General features: G+C 36.5%; 1 protein-coding gene across 1 annotated transcript in view; it reads left to right on the top strand.

The window, feature by feature from the left end:
* POLQ (DNA polymerase theta) overlaps window positions 1–27,214 on the top strand; it is a 107,191-nt gene that overhangs the window by 17,273 nt on the left and 62,704 nt on the right. Inside the window, exons 8-12 of the mRNA XM_072613873.1 lie at window positions 4,386–4,532; window positions 5,260–5,472; window positions 13,542–13,684; window positions 14,383–14,599; window positions 15,702–15,844. Of these exons, the coding sequence (XP_072469974.1) occupies window positions 4,386–4,532; window positions 5,260–5,472; window positions 13,542–13,684; window positions 14,383–14,599; window positions 15,702–15,844 (863 nt within the window). The remainder of the gene's footprint in view (window positions 1–4,385; window positions 4,533–5,259; window positions 5,473–13,541; window positions 13,685–14,382; window positions 14,600–15,701; window positions 15,845–27,214) is intronic.

Raw genomic sequence — 27,214 nt, forward strand, 5'->3', positions numbered from 1 at the left:
TCCTGGATCTGTTTTCAAGGTCAGTTGTTTTTCCAGTGAGACATTTCACATTATCTTCTATTTTCTCATTCCTTTGGTTTTATTTTATAATTTCTTGATTTTTCTTAAATTAGCTTCCCATTTACTCCATTCTAATCTTTAAAGAATTATTTTCTTCAGTGAGATTTTGGACCTCCTTTTCAAATCTGGCCAATTCTGCTTTTTAAGGCAGTCTTCTCCTCATTGGCTTTTTGGATCTCTTTTGCCGTTTGGGTTAGTCTTTTCAAAGTGTTATTTTCTTCAGCATTTTTTGGGTCTCCAAAATGAGCAGTTGACTCGTTTTTCTTTATTTTCTTGCATCACTCTCATTTCTCTTTCCAATTTTTGCTCTACTTCTTTTACTTGATTTTCAAAATCCATTTTGAGTTCTTCCGTGGCCCAAGTCCAATTCATATTTTTCTTGGAGGCTCTGGATGGAGGAGCTTTGACTTTGTTGTCTTCTTCTGTTTGAATATTTTGGCCTTCCTTGTCACCAAAGTAGGATTCTATAATGTGATTCTTTTAATGGTTTTTGCTCGTTTCCCCAGCCGTTTACTTGATTTTTGAGCTTTGTCAAGGTAGTTCTCTGCTTCCAGTGAGGGAGTGGGGAGTTGTACTGTCAGCCGCTGGATCCCTCACAATCTGTGGGTTTAGAGCTCCAGAACAGTCACTGCCACTGCCCCTGCTGCTGCTACTGCTGTCCCTGGTGCTATAGCAGCTGCCTTGGGCTCCTCCACCCCCTCCACCACCACCCTGGGGCTCTACTCTCTTGCACAGGTCTGACAGGTTTTTTCCACTGACCTTTCAGTTCATCCTTGGTGTTCTGGGGTTGTGAAGTCTAGAAACCACCACAGGTGCCAGAGATTTAGTCTTCTCCTTCTTCCTCCTGTCCCCCAGGCCTGTTCAGTGCCATTATGTGCTGGCAGGGCCTGTGATGGACTGTGCTTTGCTCCCAGCATCTGGTTGTTTTTCCAATGAGATATTTCACATTATCTTCCATTTTTTCATTCTTTTGGTTTTGTTTTGTGATTTCTTGGTTTCTCCTAAAGTCATTAGCCTCCATCTGCTCCATTCTAATTTTGAAAGAACTATTTTCTTCAGCAACCTTTTGAACCTCCTTTTCCATTTGGCTAATTCTGCTTTTTAAAGCATTCTTTTCCTCATTGGCTTTTTGAACCTCTTTTGCCAATTGAGTTAGCCTGTTTTTCAAGGTGTTATTTTCTCCAGCATTTTTTTGGGTCTTCTTTAGCAAAGTGTTGATCTGCTTTTCATGCTTTTCTTGCATCTCTCTCATTTCTCTTCCCAGTTTTTCCTCCACCTCTCTTAAACTTGATTTTCAAAATCCTTTTTGAGCTCTTCCATGGCCTGAGCCCATGGTATATTAATTATGGATATTTGGGATACAGAAGCCTTGACTTTTATGTATTTCCCTAATGGTAGACATTGTTCTTCCTCATCAAAAAGGATGGGAGGAGATATCTGTTCACCAAGAAAGTAACCTTCTATGGTCTTATTTTTTTTCCCTTTTCTGAGCATTTTCCCAGCCAGTGACTTGACTTCTGAGTGTCCTCTCCACACCCACCTTGCCTCCATATCTGCCCAGCCAGTGCTTGGGGTCCGAGATTCAAATGCTGCTTCCCAGCCTCAGGGCTTTGGGTGGGGGTGGGGCTGCTATTCAGTGTGAGATTAAGTTCAGGTGTTCCAGTGGGGGCAGGGCCACCACGTGGGGCTCAGTTCCTTCAGGGGGTTTATGAGGAGACCTTCAACAATGGATCCAAGCTCCTGCCTGCTCTGGGAGCCCTTGTCTGCTGCTGCCTCCCGAGGGGGCCTGAGTCATGGGGATACCCCACTCCCCTCTCTGTGAGCCAAAAAGCCCCTCTGACTGACCTTTGGCTCCTGTGGGTGGAGGGACCTTTGCTAAGGCTGGAGATTCTGTCCCTGAAGCCTGCTCAGATCTGCTCCTCTCAGTGCCACGCAGCCAAAGCAGGGCGGGGCTCCACTCTGGGTCCAGGCAGGATGGACCTTTCGTGTTGGTTTTTCAGGTCTCTCTGGAAGAGAAATCTCCTCCACTCCATTGTTCTGTGGCTTCTGCTGCTCCAGAATTTGTTGGGAGTTCTTCTTTACTGGTATTTTATGGGCTGTGGGTTAGGAGATAGCATATGTGTAGCTTTCTACTCTGCCATCTTGGCTCCTCTGCTCCCAGCATCTGGATAGATACTTCCCATCTGTCTTGGGTTGGAGACTTGATTTCAGGCTGCCTTGGGTTGGAGATTTGATTCACTTTGTTATTGTGTGAGTTCTGCAGCTCCAGAATTTGTTTAGAGTCATTTTTTTTCAGGTATTTGGCTGAGCTTGGGGGTAGAGCCCTAGAAGTTCTTGCTTCTACCCCACCATCTTGGCTCTGCTCTCCCCCATGACATCTGTTTTAATGTATTTAAATGCTTTCAGATGTAAATTGTTTAAAATGTACTTTTTATGAACAGAACATTTCTTGCATACATTTACTAGGACATTTTGTTAGGGTGGGGGATGATTTAGGAGATACTTAAATGGGAATTACAATGCAACTCATCTGTAGTCACATTTCAAATGAAGAGTTTTCTTAGGAAATAACTTGGATTCAGCTGTAGTTAAGAAATGATGTTTAGTAGCATTTTATGCAGCATTGATGACCAGTCTTGTTGATTACTATTTAATATTTGCACAAGTTTGTTTTTTGTTTTGGAGGGGGGAAGGCAAAGCAGTTGGGGTTAAGTGATTTGTCCAAGTTCTCACAGCTAGTGTGTCAAGTATCTGAGGCCGAATTTGAACTCAGGTCTTCCTGACTCCAGGGCCAGTGCTGTACTCACTGTGCCACCTAGCTGCACCTCACATAAATTTTTAAAATTGAGATTGAGAACAATTGTTAGTTTTTAAAGACATGTTTGTGGATTACAGTTTAAGAAATTTTTTGGTAATGGTAGGTAAGGGAGGCCAGAAACAACTGAACGGATCTGATTCCTAACCCAGCCACCCCTGTATTCTATTCCGACCCTTTCTATCTTTCCTTTCTATGATGCTTTATGATAGAATGATCATATTAAAAACATTATGCAAATGTGAGCTAATAATATTTATTCTCAGTATATTATAGTTATAATATCAATATTGTTTGTTTAATGAATTGTCATATTCTTGGCTTACTCCTGCTCTGTTCAGTTGTTTTCTTTTTTTTACAAATTTAACAGTTAAACTCAACTTAATATTATTTGTGGTACAAACTGATTTCCTTTGCTTTCCTGTAAAATCATACTCCAGTCTTTTCCTACATTTCTCATGAATTAATTGTACAACCAAGACTTGCTTCCCTGTGCTATGTCAAGGATCTACTTGTGCCTTTTTGTCAGAATTTATTGTTGAAGAGACTTGATCTTTGGACTATTGTCTAGATTCTATATTTGCATTTTTTACTGTGTTTACAACATATCTGGGAATTTTCTAGTGAGATTTCTTTTTGTATTGTATTCAGATTTTTAATTTCAGTGTGTTTTTCTGGAAAGCTTATTATTCTCAACTTGTCTTGACATATTCTATCTTCAAGATAAGTTATGTTGTACTTAGAGAGTTCTCAAGTATTCTTTTAACTTTGACTTCCATTCTTTTAATCTTGATTTTTTTTTTTTTGCCCATTAGTCAACAAGCATTGCCTCTACATTTTTTTTAAGTGTAAATTTTAATGGTCTCTTTTTCAGAGAATCTACATTTTTAAAGATATCTTTTCTCTCATTTTTTTGAATTATTCTTTGAGATCTCCAATTTCTGTCCTAATTTCTATCTGTATTTCTTCCTTTAATTGTTTTATTATTCTTCTGGATTATTCTGAAAGTTCTGGAAGGTGTTCACTTATAATTTCTTCAAGTTTTGTTGAAATGTTGTCTTTGGGATTTTTGCATTGCTTTGTTTTACTTTATTTTGTAGTATTTGTTCATTGCCCTGGGTCATCTTTTTGATGTTTACTCATCTTTTTCAGTCCTGCTATTCTTTTTTGTGAGATTTTCTCGGTTGTTCTATCTGATTTGGTGCATTTCTTGCTCTGAAGAGATGATAAAGACAATCTGGGTATATACACACACATACACACACACACACACACACACACACACACAAATATACCTCTGACTCAGCCATATTACCAGAAGATTATCAGTAATTTTTATTGGTTAAGGATTGTTATTAAAATATGTAGTCATTTAACAAAGATCTACAGAGGGAAATGGCTTGTTTATAGGCGTATCTTGCCAACATATAAGAATAGTGGATGGGAGGGGAGGTAATGGTTTTACATTATAATGACTGGTAAAGGTCTTTTTAAAATTATTTTATAAAAGGATTGGTAAAGCCACCTGAACTTCACCCAGTTACATTGGACCGAAAGGGACTCCTGGAAGTGATGGATCAGTTAAAACGCTTGCCTTCTGGACTGGATTCTGTACTGCAACAAACTGTACCGTGGGGTGTGGCATTTCATCATGCAGGTAGCCGGCAAATAGAGTCGGAAATCATTAGAATTGAATTTGATTTTGTAAAGCAACCTCATTTAAAAAGTCAGCGTTTCTTGATTTTCTGATTTATTTTGCATGTTTATATAAATTTGATTTCCAGTTAGCCATACTCAGTGCCCAGAGACTTAATGTTTAAGAGACTGTATCATCCCAACTGTAAAGTAAAAGTAAAACTGGTATAAAATTGTACATAATTTTAAGACTTGTTAATATATCAGAAGATATGAACTGACTGGGAATTTAAAGCTGGTTAGACCAAGGAGATGACTTCTAAAGGAGTTTTCTTTCTGTTCTTTTGATTCTTTGGTACTTCATATTAAAGCCTTGATGACCATACCTTGGTGTACGACATTCTAGAAATTAGCTATAACAGTGTGTTTTAAAAGTTCAAAATAAAATAAATTTTGATTCATTTTCATTTAAAATGTACATTTTGCATATCATTTAGTACTTGAGGAAGGGTAAAAAGTTTACAAGATCACACAAAAACAGTTTGTCAAAACAAAAAAATTGGGAGCTAATGACAAATTGGCTGACTGTGTTTATCTTCGAAGTCAGCTGACCATTTTCGATTCCTTAATTACCAGTCTTTAGCATTTCTAAAATTTTAAAGTAGTTATCACGGGATTTTGTTTTGATATATTTATAGCTATGTTTTGTAAGTTCTTTACTAAGCGTTTATGGAAACCTACCTTTTCAGGTCTCACTTTTGAGGAGAGGGATATTATTGAAGGAGCATTCCGTCAAGGTCTCATTCGTGTTTTAGCAGCAACATCTACACTTTCTTCTGGAGTGAATTTGCCTGCCCGCCGTGTTATTATTCGGACTCCTGTCTTTAATGGAAAATGTCTTGATATTCTCACTTACAAGCAGATGGTTGGTAGGGCAGGAAGGAAAGGTGTTGACACAATAGGTAAGTAGAACATAGTAGTGTTATCTAAGAACATGGCCAGTCTAATTAGGAGATTACTGTTAATCAACTAGTTGCTTATCCTAACGGGTAATATGCATAATAATGCATATAGACTCCTTAGAATGATGTTTTTAAATGTATAAAGTAAAATTCAAAGATTTTAAAGTAAACTAAAAGTTAGTGAAAATCATGGTTTAATTTTTCCCTGTCCAAGTTCATAAATCCTCTGAAATAAATTCCATGTTGTTCTGTGAGCCCCAGGTGAAGAATCCTCTACTAAAGGAATAAGAAAATGGCTAACTGAACTAGATATAAAATATGCAATTTCAAAACCACTGAAAAGTAGGTGTCTTCTGCCTTGGGCAAGTTGTTAGGAGGAATCTTCTTAGTATTGGAGAAAGATTTAACAAAAGGCAAGAAATCACTCATATCAATTTCCCTTTCCTTTTAAAAAATATCTTATTTTTTTTAAACCTCACTCTCACTTCACAGACAGAGGGCAGACATTTGACTGATTTACCAAGTAGAGAGAGAGAGCAGCCAAAAACAACACTGGTTTAAAATATAAACTCAATTGTAAAACTGTTACAGAGAAAAATGGATGGTTATGAATAGTATCTCATGAAACATGGAAAAAGAAGTTAAAAATACTTTGCAGAAAGTTTGGCAAAAAACCCAATAAAATGATCATAAAGCCATTTAAGGATGGAAAATATAAAAATGAAAATATACAGAGGAAAAATGGAAAAATCAGTAAATATTTTTAGAACCTTCCCCCCCATGAATTGAACCCCCAATTTTGTATTCTTCACAATCCCAGATGTTCTCATGTAAACATGTCAATAAACATTTATGAATGCCTACTGTGTACCAAATACCTTCCATAAGAGGCAGAAATGTTACTAAAAAAAATGGCAAGAAAAGCAGCTGGCTTACCCTAAATGTATTTAAAGAAGATCCGTGTTGGAGCGAAACAGTTGTGAGGACATTGAAGAATCTGTCAGAAATTTTCTTATTTTTAATTTTTCTTTTGTCCATTCCATTTTATTTTGAGTTCCAGATTCTCTCCCTCTTCCTAGCCTTCCCTTCCCATTGAGAAAGCAGAAAATAACAAAATCTGTTTCAAATATGAAGTCATGCAAAACAAAATCTGTAGTTTTCTGAAGAAAGAGGAAGATATTAATGCTATAGAAAACTTTCAGGCCTTATTATTTTAAAAAAGGAGACCAGACATCTTCTAATCTGTAAGCCTGTCTAGCTCTACATAAAATCAAGACCATCCTCAATGAAAATTTTAAAAGAAGGCAGACAGGCTTTGACAAATGATACTGTTTTGACCTTTTTTGGATATCATATTCTAGAGATTACGTTTTCTTTTTCATATTTGCAACATAATTTGTGTGATCCTGACTGGTTTCTTTAAACATAAAATTTTTGTTTCTTGTGGCTTACAGTGTTTTTTCTTTGACTTGGGGAACCTCTGGATTATTGTTATTATATTTCTTAGTGTTTCCATTTTGAAATTTTTTTCAGAAGGCAGATTTCTAGTAGATAAAGGCAGTTTTTTAATGACTTCTTGAAATATTGTATCCAAGTTTTTGTTTCATCATTATTTTCAAGGATTCCTGAATTATCTCTCTTGACCTGTTTTGCAGGTCTGCTTTTGATAGTAGATACCACACATGCATATTTTTCTGATTTTTCAGTCTTTTGACTTTGTTCTAATATTTCTTGTTCTCTTTACGTCATTGATTATTCTTTGCTCTATTCTTTTTTTTTATCTAGTATACTACTTGTGTAAGGTTTTATACTTTCTATTCCAAGTTTTTTTTTTCTCTTCCAGTTTTTTCTTCAGGATTTCTAATTTAATTTTTTTCTCCTTCTTTTCATCCACTCTTAGAATCTTTGTGGTAAAATAATTTTTCCCCCTTTGAGACTGGATGGAGGAGCTTGTTGGTGTTTCCCTTTGGTTTGGGTGATCATTTTTTCTTATGTCATCCTTTAAAAATCTTTGGGGATTTTCTTAGTGAAATTTGGCTTGACTATAACCTTTCACGTCATCATTTTTAACAGAACTCTTCTGCTAACAACATTCTACTGTAGACCACATTTTTACTATGATGCAATTTATCGAAAGATGTAGTGAATAGAAGCTCACAGTGTTTTGTTGTTACTTGATTATAAAGGAACATTTGATTCAGTAGAATTTAATGTTCTCTTCTAACAAAGTATCTACTTCAAAAAAATCATGTTTTTGTCAATCAGCAAAAATTTTTTCTCTCATCCTCCTCCCCCAAGCCCCCTTTTCCTACTTGAGAATGAAAGAAAAACAAACGTTATTGTAAACATGTGTAGTCAGCCAGAGCAAATGTTCACATTGACCATATTAAAAAAATTGTTTCATTTTTCACTCAGAGACCTTCATCTCTTTATCATTAGTCCTCTGGACCTGTGGTTGATCCTTATGCTAATAAGTCTTTCTCCAGATCATTTTACAGATGAGGAACTGAGGCAAACAATGCTAAATGACTTGTGTAAGGTCGCACAGCTTATAAGTGTCTGAGGCCAGATTTGAACTCAGAAAGATGAGTCTTCTTGACTCTAGGCCTGGCACTCCATCCACTCTGCCACCTGGTAACTCCCAAATTTCTCCCAAAAATAAGATCTATTTTTAATACCATATTCTGTCAGTATTGTTGGTTATAGATTATAAAACATGTCAGTCTCTGAGGAATTAAAAGTGTGTTTCTCTTAGAAAGGAATGGAGTGATGCTTGTGGAGGGGGATGAGTAGAATGCAACATATAACTGATGAAAATTAAAGTAAAAGATATTATTAAGTAAATTTATGAAATGAAAATGGACTGATCACATGACAAGATTAAGTGAAAACAGCTGAACGTCCTGAGTGCTTCACTAATGTGTTTGCAATGTTAGGAGAAAGTGAGGAAGGCTGCCAGCGCACTGGTTGGTCCCTCTATACCTGTAGTGAATTTATGGGAGGATGTATCACATAGGATAACTAGGCATGGATGAATTAGCAATCTCAGTTGTTGAAGTAAGCCTCAAAATGAATATAATTATAGATCTAGTTGAGTTTTCAGAATATCAGTTCTCAATAACACTTTCTCTCCTATGTCTTCCCCTTTTCACACCTCCTTCCCATCCTCCAAATAAGTTTTTCTTTTATGACAGAGAAAAATATTTAAGAAAAAGTGTTCCAGATCTGACAGTTTGTGCAAAATTTTGTATCTCTAATCCATCATCCTTATACTGAGAGGAGAGCAGTGTATTTTTCATCATTGATTCTCTGGAGCCGCTGTTCCTTGTAAAATCCTTGAGTTCTGATTTTTTTTTTAGCATTGCTTTTATTATTGTGGTCACTGTATATTCTCTTGGTTCTGCTTTCTTTACTATGCATTAATTCATGTAAGTTTTCTCATGTTTGTTTGGATTTTTCATGTTCATTGGTTTTTATGGTGTAATAAATAGTATATTACATCCATATATCATGATTTGTTCAGCTTTTCCCCAAACAGTGGGCACCTACTTGATTTTGCCTGCCCCCCCTTTTTTAGTACCACTAAAAGGACTGCTATGAATTTTGGTATAGTAGTTATGCACCTAATAGTTATAGGAATTTTACTCACATAATTCAAAATTGTTTTCCAGAGTGATGGTTTTCTAGACCAGTACGCAGCTCTGCCAAGAGTATATTGGTTGTACTTATCTTTTCACAGTTTTTCCGTCACTATTTATTTCTGTGTTTTATCATCTCTTCCAATTTAAATAATATGAAATGAAATCAGAACTGTAGTAACATTCTTTTCTGACTAATGATGTTTAAGCTTTTATTTTCTTTGAAATTGTATTTTTTGGCCACTTGGATATTGAAGGATGATGTATTGAAGAATGACTTCTGGAAATAACGCTTGTATCAGTTCCATATATATCTACAGTGAGACATGTTTGATGCAAAAATATTTCCTATTTGACAATTTTTTTATTATTATATTGATTATATTGATAGGGGGAAAAAAACAAATTTAGGAGCAAAATGAATTTATTGGTTGTTCTGTCACACTGTGCTACAGATAGGTCAAAAAAGATACCATTACAAAATGAGTACACCAAGGAAATAGCCCATTGGTCCTAGGAGTCATTAGATTTATAAGCTTCTGTCTTCTTTTTCTTTTACGTTTATTTATCCCTATCACCACACTACTGGTAGTATTCCATTTCAGTTAACCACTGTACAGAGACCTGCAAAAAATACACAAGTACCCTTTTCCTTAGTGCTAATATATATATATATATGATATATATATGTGATATATATATATATATATATATATATATATATATATATATATATGAAATATATCCAAAGTTCCTTCAGTATTGGGGAATGTGATTAATTTGTACCTGCAGCCTGAGTCATTTATATGGCTAGGTTTTCCCTTATATCATTTTGAAAGACATTTTCTGTGTGTGTGTGTGTGTGTGTGTGTGTGTGTGAAAGAGAGAGAGATAAATGGAGTTAGTTGTGCCTTATTATTTTTTGCTGTTTGAGATTAACATTATATTTCTTCTGCAATCAGTGGACCTGTCTAAGGACCTGTTCTTTACTTTCTTTGAGGTTTGGAACTTCATTCCGTTGTCTCTCTGATGTTCATATTGTCAAGTAGATATTTTTTATTGTTGAGTGTTGAGTTCTGTTAGGACGTAAGGATTGTTTAATTCATTGTATTTGTATCTTTAGCAGCTGCCATAGTACTTGGCACATAGTGGGTGTATCATAAATGCTTGTTCATTGATTGATTGAAGTTCAGACCTGCAACACTTCTCCAACTATATTCTTTCTCCCCATATTCTGTTGAGGAGAAACAACATGTGCCTGCATAAATAAGTACAAAATTTATTGGATTCTACTCTTTTGACTTTAGTTTCTGTTGTTAGTGATAGGATTCTACTAATCATGGTTCTCAGAAACTGTTTTCAGAAATAACGAGATAATTTCAGTTAGTTCCTAAAATCTCAGTATGAGACATAGAAAAGTGAATGGACTTTTACTCCAGGGGAGAGAGGAAATGGAGAAGAAGTTTTGTGGGGGCTTCTGCTTAGTTAGAGGGTATGTAGCTTTATTTTATACCAAATTCAGTTCATATAATAGCTACTTCTTGATTTTTTTGGGAATGTATCTTCTGTTTTGCTCTGGAGGCTGCTTGGTTGACTGATGCTTCATACTACCAGGGAGGTCAAAGTCCATGTTTTACCAGTTTTTAGGAAGTTATTTTAGTTAGGATGTTCTTTCATAGAACCTTCATTGTCCTTTGCACTTTAATCACATTTTCTTGGGATTTTGTTAGAGAATACATTAGGATAAACCATTTAGGATACAGAGAGTGAAATTGGCTCCTTCTCTCGGAGAGCTCATTCTCTCATCAAGGAAAACAACACATAAAGGAAAATTGCTGATGATAAGATCCAGAAGACCTAAGCGTGCTGCAGCTGGGTAGATGGCAAGGCCCAGGGGTATCTAGGTTCTATAAAGAGGTCAGATGACAGTTCCAGGACTTCAGAGTATAGAGCTAGGTCAGATTGGGTAGTCTGAGGGAACCCAGAAGGCAGTGGCAGAGCATGTGGTGAAATGTTGTGGTCGTTAGTATCACTGCCAAGAATAGAATTACTGACTCCCATATCATGTAAGCCACATGAACAGTCAGGCAGCAAGCAGGGAGTTTGTCCTGGTGGTGGTTGTTCTTTCTTCCACTCAGCTAGAACCCTTTCATTGCTTATAGAATGGCCTGGGACCGTGGCAGGGGGGTGGAGAAGCAAGGGTGCCTCTATTAGTGGTAAAAGATGGCAGAAGAGAAGGATCAGCTGATCTTTTGGGATATCTAGACATTTAATAACATTTCCATTGAAGATGTGTCCCTCAGTGTGACATAGTGAATCAATAAGTATTTTTTTAAGAACCTACTATGTGCCAGATGTTGTGGTAGGTGCTAGTGATACAGAAATGGAAGTGAAACACCCTCTGCCCTTAAGGTTCTTGCATTCCATGTATAGATAGAAAATAGATTCAGCATAATTTTGTGGGGGGAAGGCATTAGCACTTGGAGTAGGGATCAGAAAAGACTTCATTTTGAAAGTGGCCCAAGCTGAGGCTTGAAGGAAGGTAGGAGTTCCAACAAACAGGTGAGGAGGGGTTATATTCCTAGAATGGGGGATGGCTATTGGAGAGATACAGGAGCATGACGTACTGTCTGAGGAACACAGAAAACATAAGAAGTTCTTTTTGGAGGAAGGAGAATAATATTTAATAGTAAGAGCTTATAGCTAACTTATAACTCAGCTTTGCAAAGTGCCTTACACATGTCACAATCTTCAACAACTTTGTGAGGTGGGTACTTCTATTACCCCTATTTTACAGATGAAAAATGAAGATTGATGGAGTGTCACACAGCTAGTTAATAATCTGAGGCAGGATTTGAACTGAGTCATTCCAGACTAAATCCAGTTTTCTATCTGTTGTACTATCTAGCTAACTCTAATAAGACTGGAAAGGTAGTTTGGGACCTAGTTCTGATGGGTATAAATGCCAACCAGAAGAAGTTATATTTGCTCCTATATGTAATAGGGAGCTACTGTTTACTGAAAAGGGAAGTGACATGGTCACTTGCATTTTGGTAAAATCACTTTGACAGCAGTATGGAGGATGGATGGGAGTGAGGAGAGGCATGAGACAGGGGGAACAGTTAAGAGGCTATTACAGTGGTTTAGATGAGAGATTGAAAGGGTGTGAACTAGGGTGGTGGCTGTGTGAGTGGTGAGGAAGGGACAAATTTAAGAGATTTGAATGTGGAAATAACAAGATTTCTCATCTGAATGGATTTGTGGGGTGAGAGTGGGGAGTACAGCACTGAGGTTGTGAACCTGGTGACTAGACAGATAGTGGTTACCTTCAACAAATTCAGGAAGCTTGAAAAAGAGGTAGGCTTCGGGGAAATGATTGAGTTCAGTTTTGGAAATGTTGAACTTGAGATGTCTCCAGGGTGTCCAGTTTGAAATATCCTCTAGACTTGAAGGGAAGGCCTGAAGCTCAGAAGAAAGACCAGAGGTGAATATCTTTATCTACATCCATCTGTGGAAATTATCAGTCTAGAGATCATAATTAAACCCATGGGAACTATTGAGGTCGCCAAAAGAGAAAAAATGTCTAAAGAGAAGAGAGAGAATCTTGGGATTCCCCGGGCAGTAAGAGGATCTGATGTAGCTGAGGATCCAGCAAAGGAGACTGAGGAATTGTCAGACAGGAGGAAAATCAAGGGAAAACAGTATCATGAAAATCTAGAGAATGGCGTGTATCCAGGAGGAGGTAATGATCAGCAGTGCCCCCTGCTTCCCATACTATAAAAATACTTCCCATCATATACTTGGATATATGAGGATGAGGACTGAGAAGAGGCTGTTGGACTTGGAAATAAGGCCATTGGTTACCAAGAGAACAGTTTCAGTAGAATGGTGGTGATATAAGACAGATTTCAGGGGCAGTAGATGGAGGCAGTAGTGGCAGCAAGTGGAGGCTAATATTCTTTCTAAATGATTGGGAGCCGAGAAGAAAAGAGAGAGGAGGGGTAGATGTCACAGAGTCAGAGGCGAGTATTTTTAGAATACAGGAGACCTGAGCATGTTAGTAGGCAGAGTATGAGAGGCTGAAGATGAGAGAGAAGGTGATGATTCCAGAGGAGGAAGGAGATTTGGGACTGAGGCAAGGGCATAACTTTGGCAAGAAGGAGAGTTTCTATCTCTTAAACTGAAAGGAAAGAGTAGAGGATGGTAGGAGAGATGAAGATCTTCTCTAAGGCTCAGTCTTTTTAGTAAAGTAGGACCGAGGCTGTCTGATGGTAGAGAAAGTTTGGAGCCCCTTATGTAGAGAATATGATAAAGCGAGTTAGTAAGAGAAAAAAAGATGATTAAATATTAAAGAGCAAATACAAATTTGAATTGGCTATTTTATAGAAATAAGTAGGATCTGACACATTTGTACTGTTTGTTTATTTGTAGGTGAGAGTATCTTAGTCTGCAAGAAGTCAGAGAAATCAAAAGGCATTGCTCTACTTCAGGGGTCCCTCAAGCCTGTGTGCAGCAGCCTGCAAAGGAGAGAGGGAGCGGAGATAACTGCCACTATGATACGAGCTATTCTGGAGGTAAGGGAGAGCAGACCAGAACACCACTTTTTCTGTTGTCCCGCAGTGACACAAAGGAACATCAAGGAGTAAAACTTTTCATTTTATGTATTTGCTTAGAAAAGTAATATATAGATGGAATTTTCAATTATCTGGAACTTTTCTGACTTTGGATAACTCTCCCCTAAAGTTTAATTTTCTATATGTTTCTAATTGTAATTACATAATTATTATAAAAATGTAATGCAACATGGCCCCCGAAAGATTGAGTATCAGAATCAAATGGCCCTAATCTCTCTCTGAATTAACTTCTTCTCTTTAGACAAAAGATCAGATTATATAAGCCTTCAGGAACCAGGTATCATATATTTTAGAAGGGGAGAATGAGATGATTTGATTAGTTGGTTATCATCTTTAAAATTTAGGACAGCAGTCCCATTTTAGTATGTTTTGCTAGTGCCAGAATTTTATAAACTCTGTCATTTAGATGACATCCATTTATTTTTGGATGGGAAAAAAGAGCTAGTCAGTAATCTACTTTAAAGAAATTAAAAAAAAAATTTCCATTTTTTCAAATTGTCAGTTGGAGTGAAAATAATGCTGTAGTTTTGACAACCAGATCCTGAAGAGTTTTTGGCAAAGTGAACTTTTGGTTTTGTGTATTCGTTATCTTTTTACTTTATGACAAGACATAATTTTCAATTTTTTATACTTTTTAGATAATAGTTGGTGGGGTTGCCAATACACCAAAAGATGTACAGACATATGCTTCTTGTACTTTTTTGGCTGCGAGTCTGAAAATGGAAAAACAGAAAAGTTTGAAGGGGGAAAAACAGAAAATCCAGCAGGAACAGAATGGAGCAATTGAAGACTGTGTGATGTGGCTGCTAGAGAATGAATTCATTCAGATTTCTGAAGCTAATGCTGGAATAAAAGGTAAAAATGACATTTTCATTTTTATCTGCTTGCTTTTCTTCTCCATGGTTACTTAGAAATTAAACTTTTGAAAAGAAGTGAAAATTTGATTGTCAAGGGACAAAGGAGAATAACAAATAGCAAAAGTTATAATTAAAGCTTATGGCTTCTGGACAATAAAAACCTTTTTTTAGTTTTCTCCTTTATGATATTGAAAAGTTAAGCCTTCACTAATTTGCTTTTTTCTTTATAAGTAATTGACAATTTCCCATCACCATTGCTGAATTTTGTAAACTCTTTTTAGAGAAACAAACGAGAGGAAAGCAAATACAGTGAACTTCTTTTCAGTGGAAGACTGAAAAATTATTATGAAGGGAGCTGATATAATCATGAGGTGCTATATTCCGTGGCTCAGTACTATCCATAGTACTCTAATGCATTCATGTGTCTGTGTACAACACAAACAGTTCCCATTGGTCCAGTGAGAGCTTGAAGTGGTAGCTCTTCTTGGGGTACTCCTGGAGAAGAGTCAGCAAATCAGAAGACAGCAATAGGAACCATTTGTGGGCTAATTTGTTGTTCTTCCTAATCAGAAAAGAGTAGGGAAGTAAAAATAAAAATAACTAAAGGCATATTTTAGATTTTGAGGATTAAAGACTCTCAGATTTGAAAGAGACCTCAGATATTAGCTGTAGACTACGTCTGCAATTTGAATATTACCAATTCCTTTTCATTCATTTCTTAGAACTGCATGTAAGTTCAGCCTCTGTGATGATTAAACATTTTGTGGCCAGTTCAGTGCATTCCTTTACGTTTCGGTTTGGGCTTTTTCTTTTCTTCTTCACAAAAACTCCTGGTTGAGGCTTTGTTGATAATTACTTGTAAATACTGTTTAATGTTAATGTTTTTTTCATATCACTCCGTGAATATTTAAGTTTTTGCTCAAAATAATAGAAAGGTTGGACTAACATTCACTTGACAAGAATTTATGGTATCCAAAAATGGAAGGAAAAAACCTCTTATATTTCTGTTAGAATCTACAAGATGTGCTTATAGATTTTGGATTCTTTGTAGAATGAGAAAAGACTTCATCTTTTGAATTTTATATCTGCTTCTCTTTTAGAAAAAGTATATCATCCTACTCACCTTGGTTCAGCCACTCTTTCTTCATCTCTTTCTCCATCTGAGGCCCTGGATATATTTGCTGACCTCCAGAGAGCCATGAAGGGCTTTGTTTTAGAGAATGACCTGCATATTGTCTATCTGGTACGTTTTTTGTTTTGCTTTCTAGATCTTTGAATAAATTTGCAGAAGGGAGTATCTACATACATATTCTTATGGGTATATACATACATATATATGCATATATATGTATGTCTGTATGCTCATACACACATGTATGCATACATAATCCTCTTCCTTTTCTGTGTTTCCAGCCAGGCCATTCCTTGACAATAAATTTCTCCTTATGTCTAATCTTTAGCCTTCATGTGCCAGTTCTTTTTCTGAAAGGAAAGAAAGACTTTTTGGTCACTTATTTCTGTCTACCCTTTAACCTTCTCTAATACCTGCTTTTGCAACTTTTTTTCTGTACATTATAATATCTAAATCATTTTGTGAGTTTTTATAATTTTTTATACCTTTCTAGTACTGAGGTCCTGAATGGAAGATTGAAATCTAGTAATGTTTTGACTAATCAAACATTCCAATAGCACTGTTGTGTTTTATTAAATATTTTATTCCCCCCCTGCATTAAGTGTAAAAACATTTTCCAGTATTTGATTCTTAAAACTTTGAGTTCCAAATTCTTTCCCTCCCTTCCTCACCTACCCAATTCATTGAGAAGGCAAGCAATTTAGTATAGATTATCCATGTGCGATCATACAAAACATATTTCCACATTAGTCATGTGAAAGAAAACACAGACCCCCAAACCCCCAACAATCCAAAAACTAAAGCAAGTTAAATAGCATGTGCTTTGAATTGCATCACTTCTTTCCCTGGAACTGGACAGCATTTTTCAGATTAAACCCTCAGAAATTGCTTTGGATCATTGTGTTGCTGAGAATAGCTAGGTCATTTGCAGCTGATCAGTATTGCATTAGTGCTATTACTGTGTTTACTGTTTTTCTGGTTCTTCTCATTTGTATCAGTTCATGTAAGTCTTTCCAGGTTTTTCTGAGAGTATCCTGATTGCCATTTCTCATAGCACAATAGTATTCCAGCACAACTAGGTCAACCATTCCCCAATTGATGGGCATCCCCTCAGTTTCCAATACTTTGCCACCACTAAAAGAGCTGCTATAAATATTTTTATTCATATAGGTCTTTTCCTTTTTTTTTTTTAAGTCTCTTTGGTATACAGACCTAGTAATGGTAATGCTGAGTCAAAGGGATCTGTCATAGTTTGATTTCTCTTTGGGCATAGTTCCAAATTGGTCTTCAGAATGGTTGGACAAGATAACAGCTCCACCATGCATTTAGTGCACTCACTAGTGTCCCAATTTTCCCATATCCTCTCCAACATTTATTTTTTCTTTTTCTGTCATATTAACCAGTCTGATAGGTATGAGTTGGTGCCTCAGAGTTGTTTTAATCTATATTTCTCTAATCAGTAGTGATTTAGAGCATTTTTTTCTATATGCTGGTATTGATAGCTTTGCTTTCTTCACCTGAAAACTTCTTGTTCATGTCCTTTGACCATTTATCAACTGAAGAATGACTTAGTTCTCTATGTATTTGAGAAATGAGGCCTTTATCAGAGACATTTGCTGTAAAATTTGTTTCCCAGCTTTCTGCTTTCCTTCTAATCTTGGTTGCATTGGTTTTGTTTGTGCAGAAACTTTTTATTTAATATAATTTTGTCTATTTTATATCTCAAAATGCTCTCTGTTTCTTATTTGGTCATAAAGTCTTCCCTTTTCCATAGATCTGACAGATAAACTACTCCTTGATCTTCTGATTTGCTTATGGTATCACCTGTTACATGTAAATCATGTGCTCATTTTCACCTTATTTTGCTATAAGGTGTGAGATGCTAGTCTATACCTAGTTTCTGCCATACTTTTTTCCAGTTTTCCTAGCAGTTTTTGTCAAATAGTGAGTTCTTGTTCCCAAAAGCTGAGGAACTTTCTATGATCAAGATCTTTTGTTGTTATTTTCTTGTTTTTTTTCTAGCCTATTTCCTGACTTAATTTTATACTAAAGTTGGGCTGTGCTGCTGGGGTGGAGGAAGCATTGCCTTCCTTAAACTTCTGGTCTGTTTGGTTTTTAGCAGCTGTTTTCAGAGCTAGTTCCAGGGGTCTGTAAGCTTTCAGTTCTTCCAAGGTGGTGTGATCTAAGGAGACGCACTACTCTCCTAGTCTGCTGTGGTCTGTGAGCAACCATAAAGACTGATTTTTGCCCTGGAACTGTGACCAGGGTCACTGCTCTCCTGCAGTGGTAAGTTCTGGTGTGCTAGTACTTTACTTCATCCTGAAATTGCCACCCAGGACTATAACCCAGATGTTTGTATGGGTAATGTAACAGAGTCCTTCACCCATTGCCAGCAAAGGGACCACTATAATCTCATTCTGACCAGTTGTCTGATCCCCTTACCAAGAGTTCCTGAAGCTGCTGCAGCAACTGATTCAGTCACCTCCAAGGCCTGCTCTTGGTTTACTGGGGCCCAGACTGTGCTGGCATGGCCTGTGCTGAACTGTGTTCTACTCTCATCCCAGTGTGACAGACCTTTTCTGCCAATCTTCTAAGTTGTCTTGGACTGTAAAATTGTATTACCCTGTCCTTTTATGAGTTCTGTGGCTTCAGAATTTGTTTTGAGGTGTTATTTAAAATTATTTGGAGGGGAATTTAGGAAAGCTCAGGCAAGTTCCTGCCCTTTTTCCATCTTGGCTCCACTTCCCAACACTGTTGTTTTTAAATGCAATACACATGAAGTCCATTCATTAGTCAGTAAGTATTGATCACCTACTATGCTAAGTGCTGCAATGGACATAAAAGAATTTAATACATGCTTGCCTTCAATGTTTTTACATCGTTCTTTTGAAAAAATATAAAAAATAATTAGAAAATAAGATACATGAAATAATCAAAGAATACATGCTAATTCAGCAATTTAATGAGACATCTCTGTTCAAGGTCCTTGGAGTACAAAGATGACAAATGACATGTACCCTTTACTCTTTGAGCTTGTGTTCTAATATGCTATGAAACCATACTATATTCTAGAGGTGTTAAACATGTAGCCTGTGAGCCACATGCAGCCCACAGCATGCTTGAATATAGCCTAAACCAGATTAAAATGTAATTGGGAAATATTTAACAGAATAAATAAGAATGCAATAAGAATATTCTGTATTTTAAAACTGGATCAATTTGTGACCTATAAGGATTTTATGTACAGTTTAGTGACCTCAGTTTCTATTTGAGTTTGACCTCACTACTGTTCACTTATAGAAAGTTTGAACTGTGATAATGACAAAGAAGAGATTGTGACAAAGTGCCATGTGATATTTAAAGAGGAGGAGGTTAGGAACCTAGGAACATTGGGGTAGTTTTCATGGAGATTGTGGCATCTGAGGAAGAATCAAAGACCATCTAAGGTTTTAAACTTGGGGTACTGTTAGAATGGTGCTTCCACTAATAGAAATGGATTTAGTGGAAAGGGAAATTAGTTTATGGGGAAACTATGAACAGTGTTCATCTACATTCATTGATTCAGTAGATAGATAAGTCTTATATTACTACTATGAGCCCTGTGCCCTGTGACATGTTGTAGGCCTTTAAAAAAATGGAACCAAAGATGTTTGCTTTGCAGCTTCTCCTTCCTCCACATTATCACATTCACCTGCTCTCTTCCCATAAATCTAGTTCCCCTAATGCACGTTTGCAGCCCTAAGAAGTTGTTATTATTTACAAATATAGTAGATGTGGAAGATGTGGATTGTATCTTCTTAATGGTGACAACTGAGGTCATGAGAATGGATAAATTTGCCAAAGGAGTAATTCTCCAGAAGACAGTGGAAGGTCTTGGAGGGTGTACATATGTAAGGGCTGCAGAGTATAAAGTGGAAAGGAAACAGAAGTGTTCAGAAAGGTAGGATGAGAACCAGGAAAGTACAGTGCCACGGAAGCCAACAGAACAGTGTTGGTAAGATGACTTGTGGTGGTGTGAGTCCAGAATTATCATTCAACCATGCAATTATTTGGTCACTTGGTGACCTTGAATCATTCTTGTTCATGGTTTTAGTTTCTTCTTTTGTAAAATGATGTTAGGTGTGGCTGCTAGATCCTTTCCTCAGAGAAGGATCTAAATTCTGTGATTCTAAGAAATTTATGATCAGCATTATAGTGCATGATATGATGGCGAGAACGTTGGCCCTGGAGTCTGAGGTTCTGGGCTGAAATCCTGCCTTTGAGGCATGCGACATTTGTGACCTTGGACCAGTCATTTAACTTCCTTAGGCTTCAGTTTCTTCATCTATAAGATGAGCCTCTGAAGTCCTTTTTAGCTCTGGGTATCAGATCCTATGAACTAATCTCAGTTATTTATTGCAATAGAATATGTTTTTAATAGGTACAATGTTAAAAACTGCCTTTATAATCGCTAGAAACTGGTAGTAAGATCAACCGGTTCTCTGACTTTCTATTGTGAATTGAGAAGACAAGCTTTAACTCTATTAGGAAAATATAACAATATTTCATATACTCCTCCTATTTTTCTGGGCTTTACAAAGATTTTAAAAAAATTTTGGTGGCTTTTTAAAAAATTAGATTTGTTAGATTTTTCTAGGAAGAAGTGATTGAGTGCCTTGTGTTTGATGCCAGGGCAAGATCCGTAAAGATATCAGCTCTTCTTTTTTTCTTCCTGCTTGTTCTGCAAACTCTACATAGGTAGTTTAATTTGAGAAAGAGATTACATTAGGATTAAAGAAAGCTTTATATGTGATTGTTAATTTGAGAAAATTTGCTGTAACAGATTAACATAGTGCTCCTTTGGGCCCTGTACTGGGTCATGGAAATAGTTTTATAATATAAATCCTGTTTTCATAATGGCATTTTGCTGTATTGCTTGAATGCATTCAAGAATACGTAGTACCTCGGTTTTTATGATACCACGGAATTTCTGATTTATATTCAGTCTTATTTCAGAAAATTTGAATCACGCCAAGTAACAATATTGTATTCAAACACTGTTGTGTTGAAGTCTATTACCAGAGTGTACATTATAATAAAATAGTGTGGAGAAGTCTAAGAGAGCCATGCTTTCGTTTTATGTTTTGTTCAAAGTGAATTTCCTCCAGAGAGGAAATCTATAAACAGTAATGACTTCTTGCCGTTGTAAATGTTGTGTGCTGGGGTCTTGGGTTATGGGAAGAAGGCAGGTGAATGCAGTGATGTATGGGAAAGAGAATTCTGCTATAAAAATTTATTCTTAAATATAATAAGAACACAATAAAATTTAACTAGTTCTTCACAGGTGTCTAGAAATGTATTGGAGAGTTTTGTTTTTAGTTCATTTTTTAAAAAGAGTATTTCCTGAGGGAATCGGAGTACTATTGACATGCATAGGCTGAGACTTGTAATAGTGTTTTTCATGAATGCAATATTAATATGGAAATAGTACTGAAGTTTTGGGAGGTACATGTTGAAATGTTGGTTACATCCCCACAACAACTTCATTATTTTACAGATCTTTTTCATTTTGTCACTAAAATATATGAATTATCTGGGCTCTATCTTGCAGGCCCTGATCCATCAGGATGGTTCTGTCTCCGCCATGGGCATTATTTTTCTTCTACTTGTTCATATGTATGGCTTATTTGTAAATTGAGGGTTAACATTTATGTTTGCAGTTCCTTAAGTAGCCTTTTGTGATAGTCTCCTGAAAGCCCACAAGATGGGGATGTTTCCTTGTGAAAATAAAACATTTCCATCTTCTTATAAGATATCTCAAGGTAAGATTCTTCGCTTTCCTTGTTCCTCCTTTCCAAAATAGAAAATGTCATTCATGTTTCCTTTTGGGGAAAATTTACTCACCTTTATCATTACAGTATTATCTGTACTTTATTCTCTCCAAAATAACTCCCACAGGGTTCTTTGTTTTTTTTAAACAAACATCTGAGGTATATAGTGCTTTTCTTACATCCACTAAATAATTTTGTTCAATAAATATTTAATGAATTAATTCATTTCACAGACTAAAATTGGACACATTGGCACATTGGAAATGAAAGAATAATGTACTTTCAAGGAATTTAGAATTTAGAAGAATGAATAATTGGAATTGCATTTTCAGCATTATAGTCAATTAAGAGCCAGATTTGCCCAGATCACGTGGTGTAATTTGCTCTGAGGTCATTGATACTTTTCAGATCTTTTTTTCTGAGATACCAGTTTTGGCATCGGATAGGGGTTTGTTTCTATTGGCTTGTTGCCAGTTAGATTGCCATTAAATTTCTCATTTTTGCCTGATAGAAGTGTAGCTTCCAAGTTCAATGATAACTTCAATGAGAACATTTAAAGTCCTTTGGGTAGTTATTTCTGAATTCATTTATTTTTTCTAAAACACGAGTGGAGATGTCTGTCTTTGAAGACTAGATAAAACCTTTTTTTCTATTCTTTAGCAATTACTTCACTACTGATACCAACTTGAATAGACAGTATCCCATTGAGCTGTTGTAGCTAGTATCAATCAGAGCAGTATCTCTGCAGTTTTGATAAAAGCCATTAAAAAGCTATGAGCTATGGTTAAACTGTTTGCTTGTCAAATCATAATTAGATATACTTTGTCACAAAGATGGATGTGTGATCTCATCAGTGTGGGTATGTCCTTCAGGGTAGAGATCCCAACTCATTCAGGTTTATTTTTCCAGTGCTCTTGTTGTCCCCAAAGTCCTGGAGGCCTTTCTCTAAACTATCTTGACAGTGGGTGGATGCCAGCGGAGCATGCTGGCTGTTAATTTTCCTTTGCTTTTTCATTACACAATTCATCTTTCTTTTCTTGCTAGGTCCATAAATGATATACTATGTGCTGTTTTTTTTTCTAAGCAAGTTTTTGGTGATATTCTGTAGCCTACTAGTGTCTATTATATGTTTCCATTATTATGGAGGTGACATTTTTAATTGTCTGGAAAATGTGGTATTCTCTGGCTTGAAGTGATACAGTAAGAATCCTTGGTGAGAACACTGATGTTAAAACTTGTTTCAGGGAGAAGACTGGGGTTATTAAAAAGCACTGTTCAGTTTTCCAAAGGAAATCTAGCCTATTCAGTTAACCATAATAACTTTATTAACTGTATTCCAGGCATTGTGTTAGTCACTGGGATTGCAAAGAAAGAAATGAAATAGCCACTGCCTTCCAGGACTTTATATCAGGGGGGACAGATTGTGTGTGTGTGTGTGTGTGTGTGTGTACGTATGTATGTATCTGGCTAAAGAACAGAACATGGAAGGGGGAAAGATGTATAATATTAGAAAGGTAGCTTGTGAAGGACTTTAAAGTTAATCCTGAATGCTATCGGGAGCCATTGTTGGTTTTTGAGTATGAAAGTGACATACTCAGACTTATGCTTCAGAAAAATATCACCCATCAGTTATGTGGTGGATACATTTAAGAGAGGAGAGATTTAGGCAGAGAAACCAACTGGAAGCTATTGGAAGAGACCTGGTGAGGTGATGAAGACTTGAACTAGGGTAGTAGCTGTGTGAGCAGAGATCAGGGAATGATAGAAGAGATATTACAGAGGTAGAGATAATAGGATTTGACAACTTACTTGGGGTGAGAGTGAAAAGTTCAGGATGTGATAGAAGTTGTTAACTTGGATGACTAGAAGGGTGGTGATGTGCTGAAGAGAAATAGGTGAGTTTTGTAAAGGAGCAGCTTTAGCAGAGAAACAATGCATTTTCTTTTGGACATGATGAGTTTTAGATGTTGCCAAGATTTTTTTTTGAAATGTCCTATAGATACATTTCTCCTCCCTTTCACTACCAAGTTAATAGAAAAGTCTTGTGAAGGGGAGGAGAAATATAGACTATCCCTAGGGGACAGTAAAATGAAGTGAGGGTTTCTTAAGGATGAGAACAGGAAAATGGACTGGGGTGTGTTTTTAGTTAGCAGGGAAGGAACCAGTAGATAGAGAGAATAAAAAAAATCAGCTAAGTTGCTTAGTAGATATAGAGTGCTGGAATTGGAGTAAGAAAGACCTGAGTTCAGATCTTACCTTTGTGGTCCTGGGCAAGTCATTTAAACACTGCCAGCTTCCCTTTACTCATCTGTAAGACAGAGATAATAGCATCAACCATACAGAGTTGTTCTGAGGATCAAATGAGATAATATATGTAAAGTAACTTGTAAACCTTAGAACAGCATATAAGTATTTTTATCATCATCTCATTTTCTTTTTCAAATCTGAGCCTAATACGTTTTCCATCTTCGGTGTTTGAGTAAGTACCATACTGATGAACAAGTTTTATGAGTTGTATCTCACAAACATACATCATAGTCTGAACAACTGGATAATAGGCACTATTCGTTGACTTGGTTTTTCTGCATGAATAGTGAGACTGAACAAATTTGAGTGATTATGGGTCTCATTTTAGAGACTCTGTATTTGTTCCTGGTCATGATATATTCAGTTTGGTTACTTCCACACATGGGGGCATTTGTAGGACTTCGTCATCCAAAGGCTATCATGATAATACCAACACTTTTGGCAAGCACACATCTCTCTGCTTTTGGCCTTACTTGCTAGTAATGAACAAAGGGTCACTGAACAAGGCTGTCTCTTTTGATTGAGATGAATGAAAAACCCTGGAGAGAGAGTTTTGGGTAATTAATAATCAATTTATTAATTAGACTAGTCAGCAATCAGTAAATTGATGATCATTGTTTTTTCCTGGTAACCAAAGATACCAAGGGAGACCCTGAAACACCAGAAACCTCTTCTGAAAGGGAGTCCCCAGGAGAGTGAAAAATCCGTCCTGATTGGTGGACATTTATAAGAGGTGGTGGACTAAAAGTCTTCAGCTCCTCCTGCTGAGAATTTGGCTCGATCATGAGACTGAGCAGCTTCAAAGCATCTGGACAAGGGGAAGCCATTTCCATCCGCACCTCTCTATCTGGTTTTCTCCTTCATGAGCTGGGTTACTCTAAACTCAAATGAAGGAATCAAGGATAGAGTTTCCTTCCCTCAGGGTAAGGGCTTGACTAGATTGAGTTGATTGATAGGTTTATGCTCTAAAGAGAAATTAGATCTCCTATGTGGGTGATGAACATGAGAAGCATGTTCCTTGAGGGCTGGGAGCAATTTCATCAATCATCTATGCCCTTCAGAGACAGAATGACCTTAGCAGGAGTTGGGCCTTTACAGAATAGGAAGGAAGATGGCAAATCACAACTCATAATTAGTTATTAATATAAATAAAATTAATGTCTCAAGATCTTTCAAAGAATATTTATGCAGTTTTAAAATATTTCTTCTATGTCTTTAATACGTTTTGTTGAAGGAGAGCCTTTAAAGCAATATTTGTCTGAGCAGAATCAATGCCTTTTTATAGTCAATAAATCATAATTATAGTGGGATCTTTATAATCTTTGCACCTTCAATTTTGAAACTATAAAGTTGTGGTCTATTAGGATGTTTTTTGTAAAACACCCTTCTCATGTTTTTATCAAGGATCTCTCTCTCTCTCTCTCTCTCTGTGTATATATATATATATATATATATATATATATATATATATATATATATATATATATATATATATATATATATATAGCTTATTCTCATAAAGATTTTATGGAGATGAGCAAATAGCCACTATTATTGATATTTTCAACATTCCTTTTTGGGGGGTAATATTTTATGACCCATGATTTTTTTTCCCCATTTGGTATCTTCTCTTTTAGTTAGCTTGAAAATTGATGTCTTAATATCCTTAGAACTGTGTCACTTCCAACCTGACCTCCTCTCTGTTTACTTGATCTGGTCTAGTTGTGCTTTTTTTTTTTTTTTTTTTTTGGTTTTCTATGAGTTCTTTCCATCTCTACTTGCAGGACCTGGCAGTTCATGATGTTACAGTCTGAATGTAGTGACTTCATTGTCATTGATAGAGAAAAATTTGTTACAGAAACTGACAGATTTTTTCTCCTCATTTTTTGACTATTGTCTTCATTGAGAACATTTTCAGGATCTGGATCTCTTGCTAAGCTGCTCTAAACTTGTTTTTTCAGCTACCATTTATTGCTGTTTTATAAGACAGCCCTAGTCAGTCTTCTGTTATTGTCCTCTGTAAGATTTACAGATAAATTTGTAGTCCAAACTGTGATTTCTCAGCTGTCTTTGATTCTCTTATGGTAATGATTGATTTAGATCAGTCCTTAGGAAATGGTCATTTTGTTTCTTTTAAGCATTTCCCATTTTTCATCATCAGTAATGTATTAAGTGGGTCAGGTTAGAGTTGCATGGATTGTATGCTTTGTCTTTTATTCTTCTAATTTGGTATTGGTTTACATCTTCTAATAAAATAGTGCAGCTGTGCAAAGACCACTGATTCAAGAATGAGTCACCATTCACTTTTCATCTGCTAGAGAACATAGTCAGTGTGGGTAATACCATCCACACAGATGCATGGTACAGGTTATCAAAAACCACCATAGCAGATCACAAACACAGATGCTTTATAAAAGCATTGTAGTAAAATACCATTCTAATTGCACATGTTATAAATACTTGGAGGTATATTTATCCTTCAAAATGTCATTATTTAGAAATCTACCAAGGATTTATTTTTATGCACATACCATCTCACTCTTGTATAGTACATAACGAATGGTTGTTTCCTATAAATTGCACAATACAGGCACCAGATATTCATCAGGATGACTGGAGACGACCCAGGATGAGGCAATTGGGGTTAAGTGACTTGCCCAAGGTCACACAGCTAGTGAGTGTCAAGTGTCTAAGGTGAAATTTGAACTCAGGTCCTTCTGACTTCTGCACTAGTGCTTTATCCACTGCACCACCTAGCTGCCACCATTCATTCATTAAGCATTTATTAAATACATACTTCATTTCAAGCACAGTGCTAGGACCTGGACATGTAAAAAAGAGATGAAACAGTCACTGTCCTCAAGGAGCTTACATTCCATTAGGGTGAAACAACATGCACATATATAAATAAAAATAATTTTAGAAGCGGAGGGGAGAGCATTAACAACCTGGGGATTAGGAAAGACTTCACCTAGAAGGTGGCACTGGAGTTGAGCTTGGAAGGAAGTCAATGATTCTGAGAGGAGTGAGTGCATTCCACAGCTTATGCAAAGAGAGGGGCAGGAGAAGGACTTGTGGCTGAGTCAGTAAGTAGGTCACTTTGTCTGGAATATATTGACAGCGAATGGGGGCAGAGTGTAACATGTAATAGCCTGGAAAGGTAGTCCAGAGGCAGATTGTGAAGGACTTTAAATGCCAATATATTTGACACCAGAGACATATGGGGCCACTAGATCTTTCTGAACAGGAGAGTGAAATGCTTAGATCCATGCCTTAGGAATATCTATTTGGTAGTTGTGTGGAAGATGGATTGGGAAAAGGGAGAGACTAGATACAGGGAAATCAGTTACGCTATTGAAGCAAT

The sequence above is a fragment of the Notamacropus eugenii genome, chromosome 5 (genome assembly GCF_028372415.1).
Source record: "Notamacropus eugenii isolate mMacEug1 chromosome 5, mMacEug1.pri_v2, whole genome shotgun sequence".
Classification (NCBI taxonomy): Eukaryota; Metazoa; Chordata; class Mammalia; order Diprotodontia; family Macropodidae; genus Notamacropus; species Notamacropus eugenii.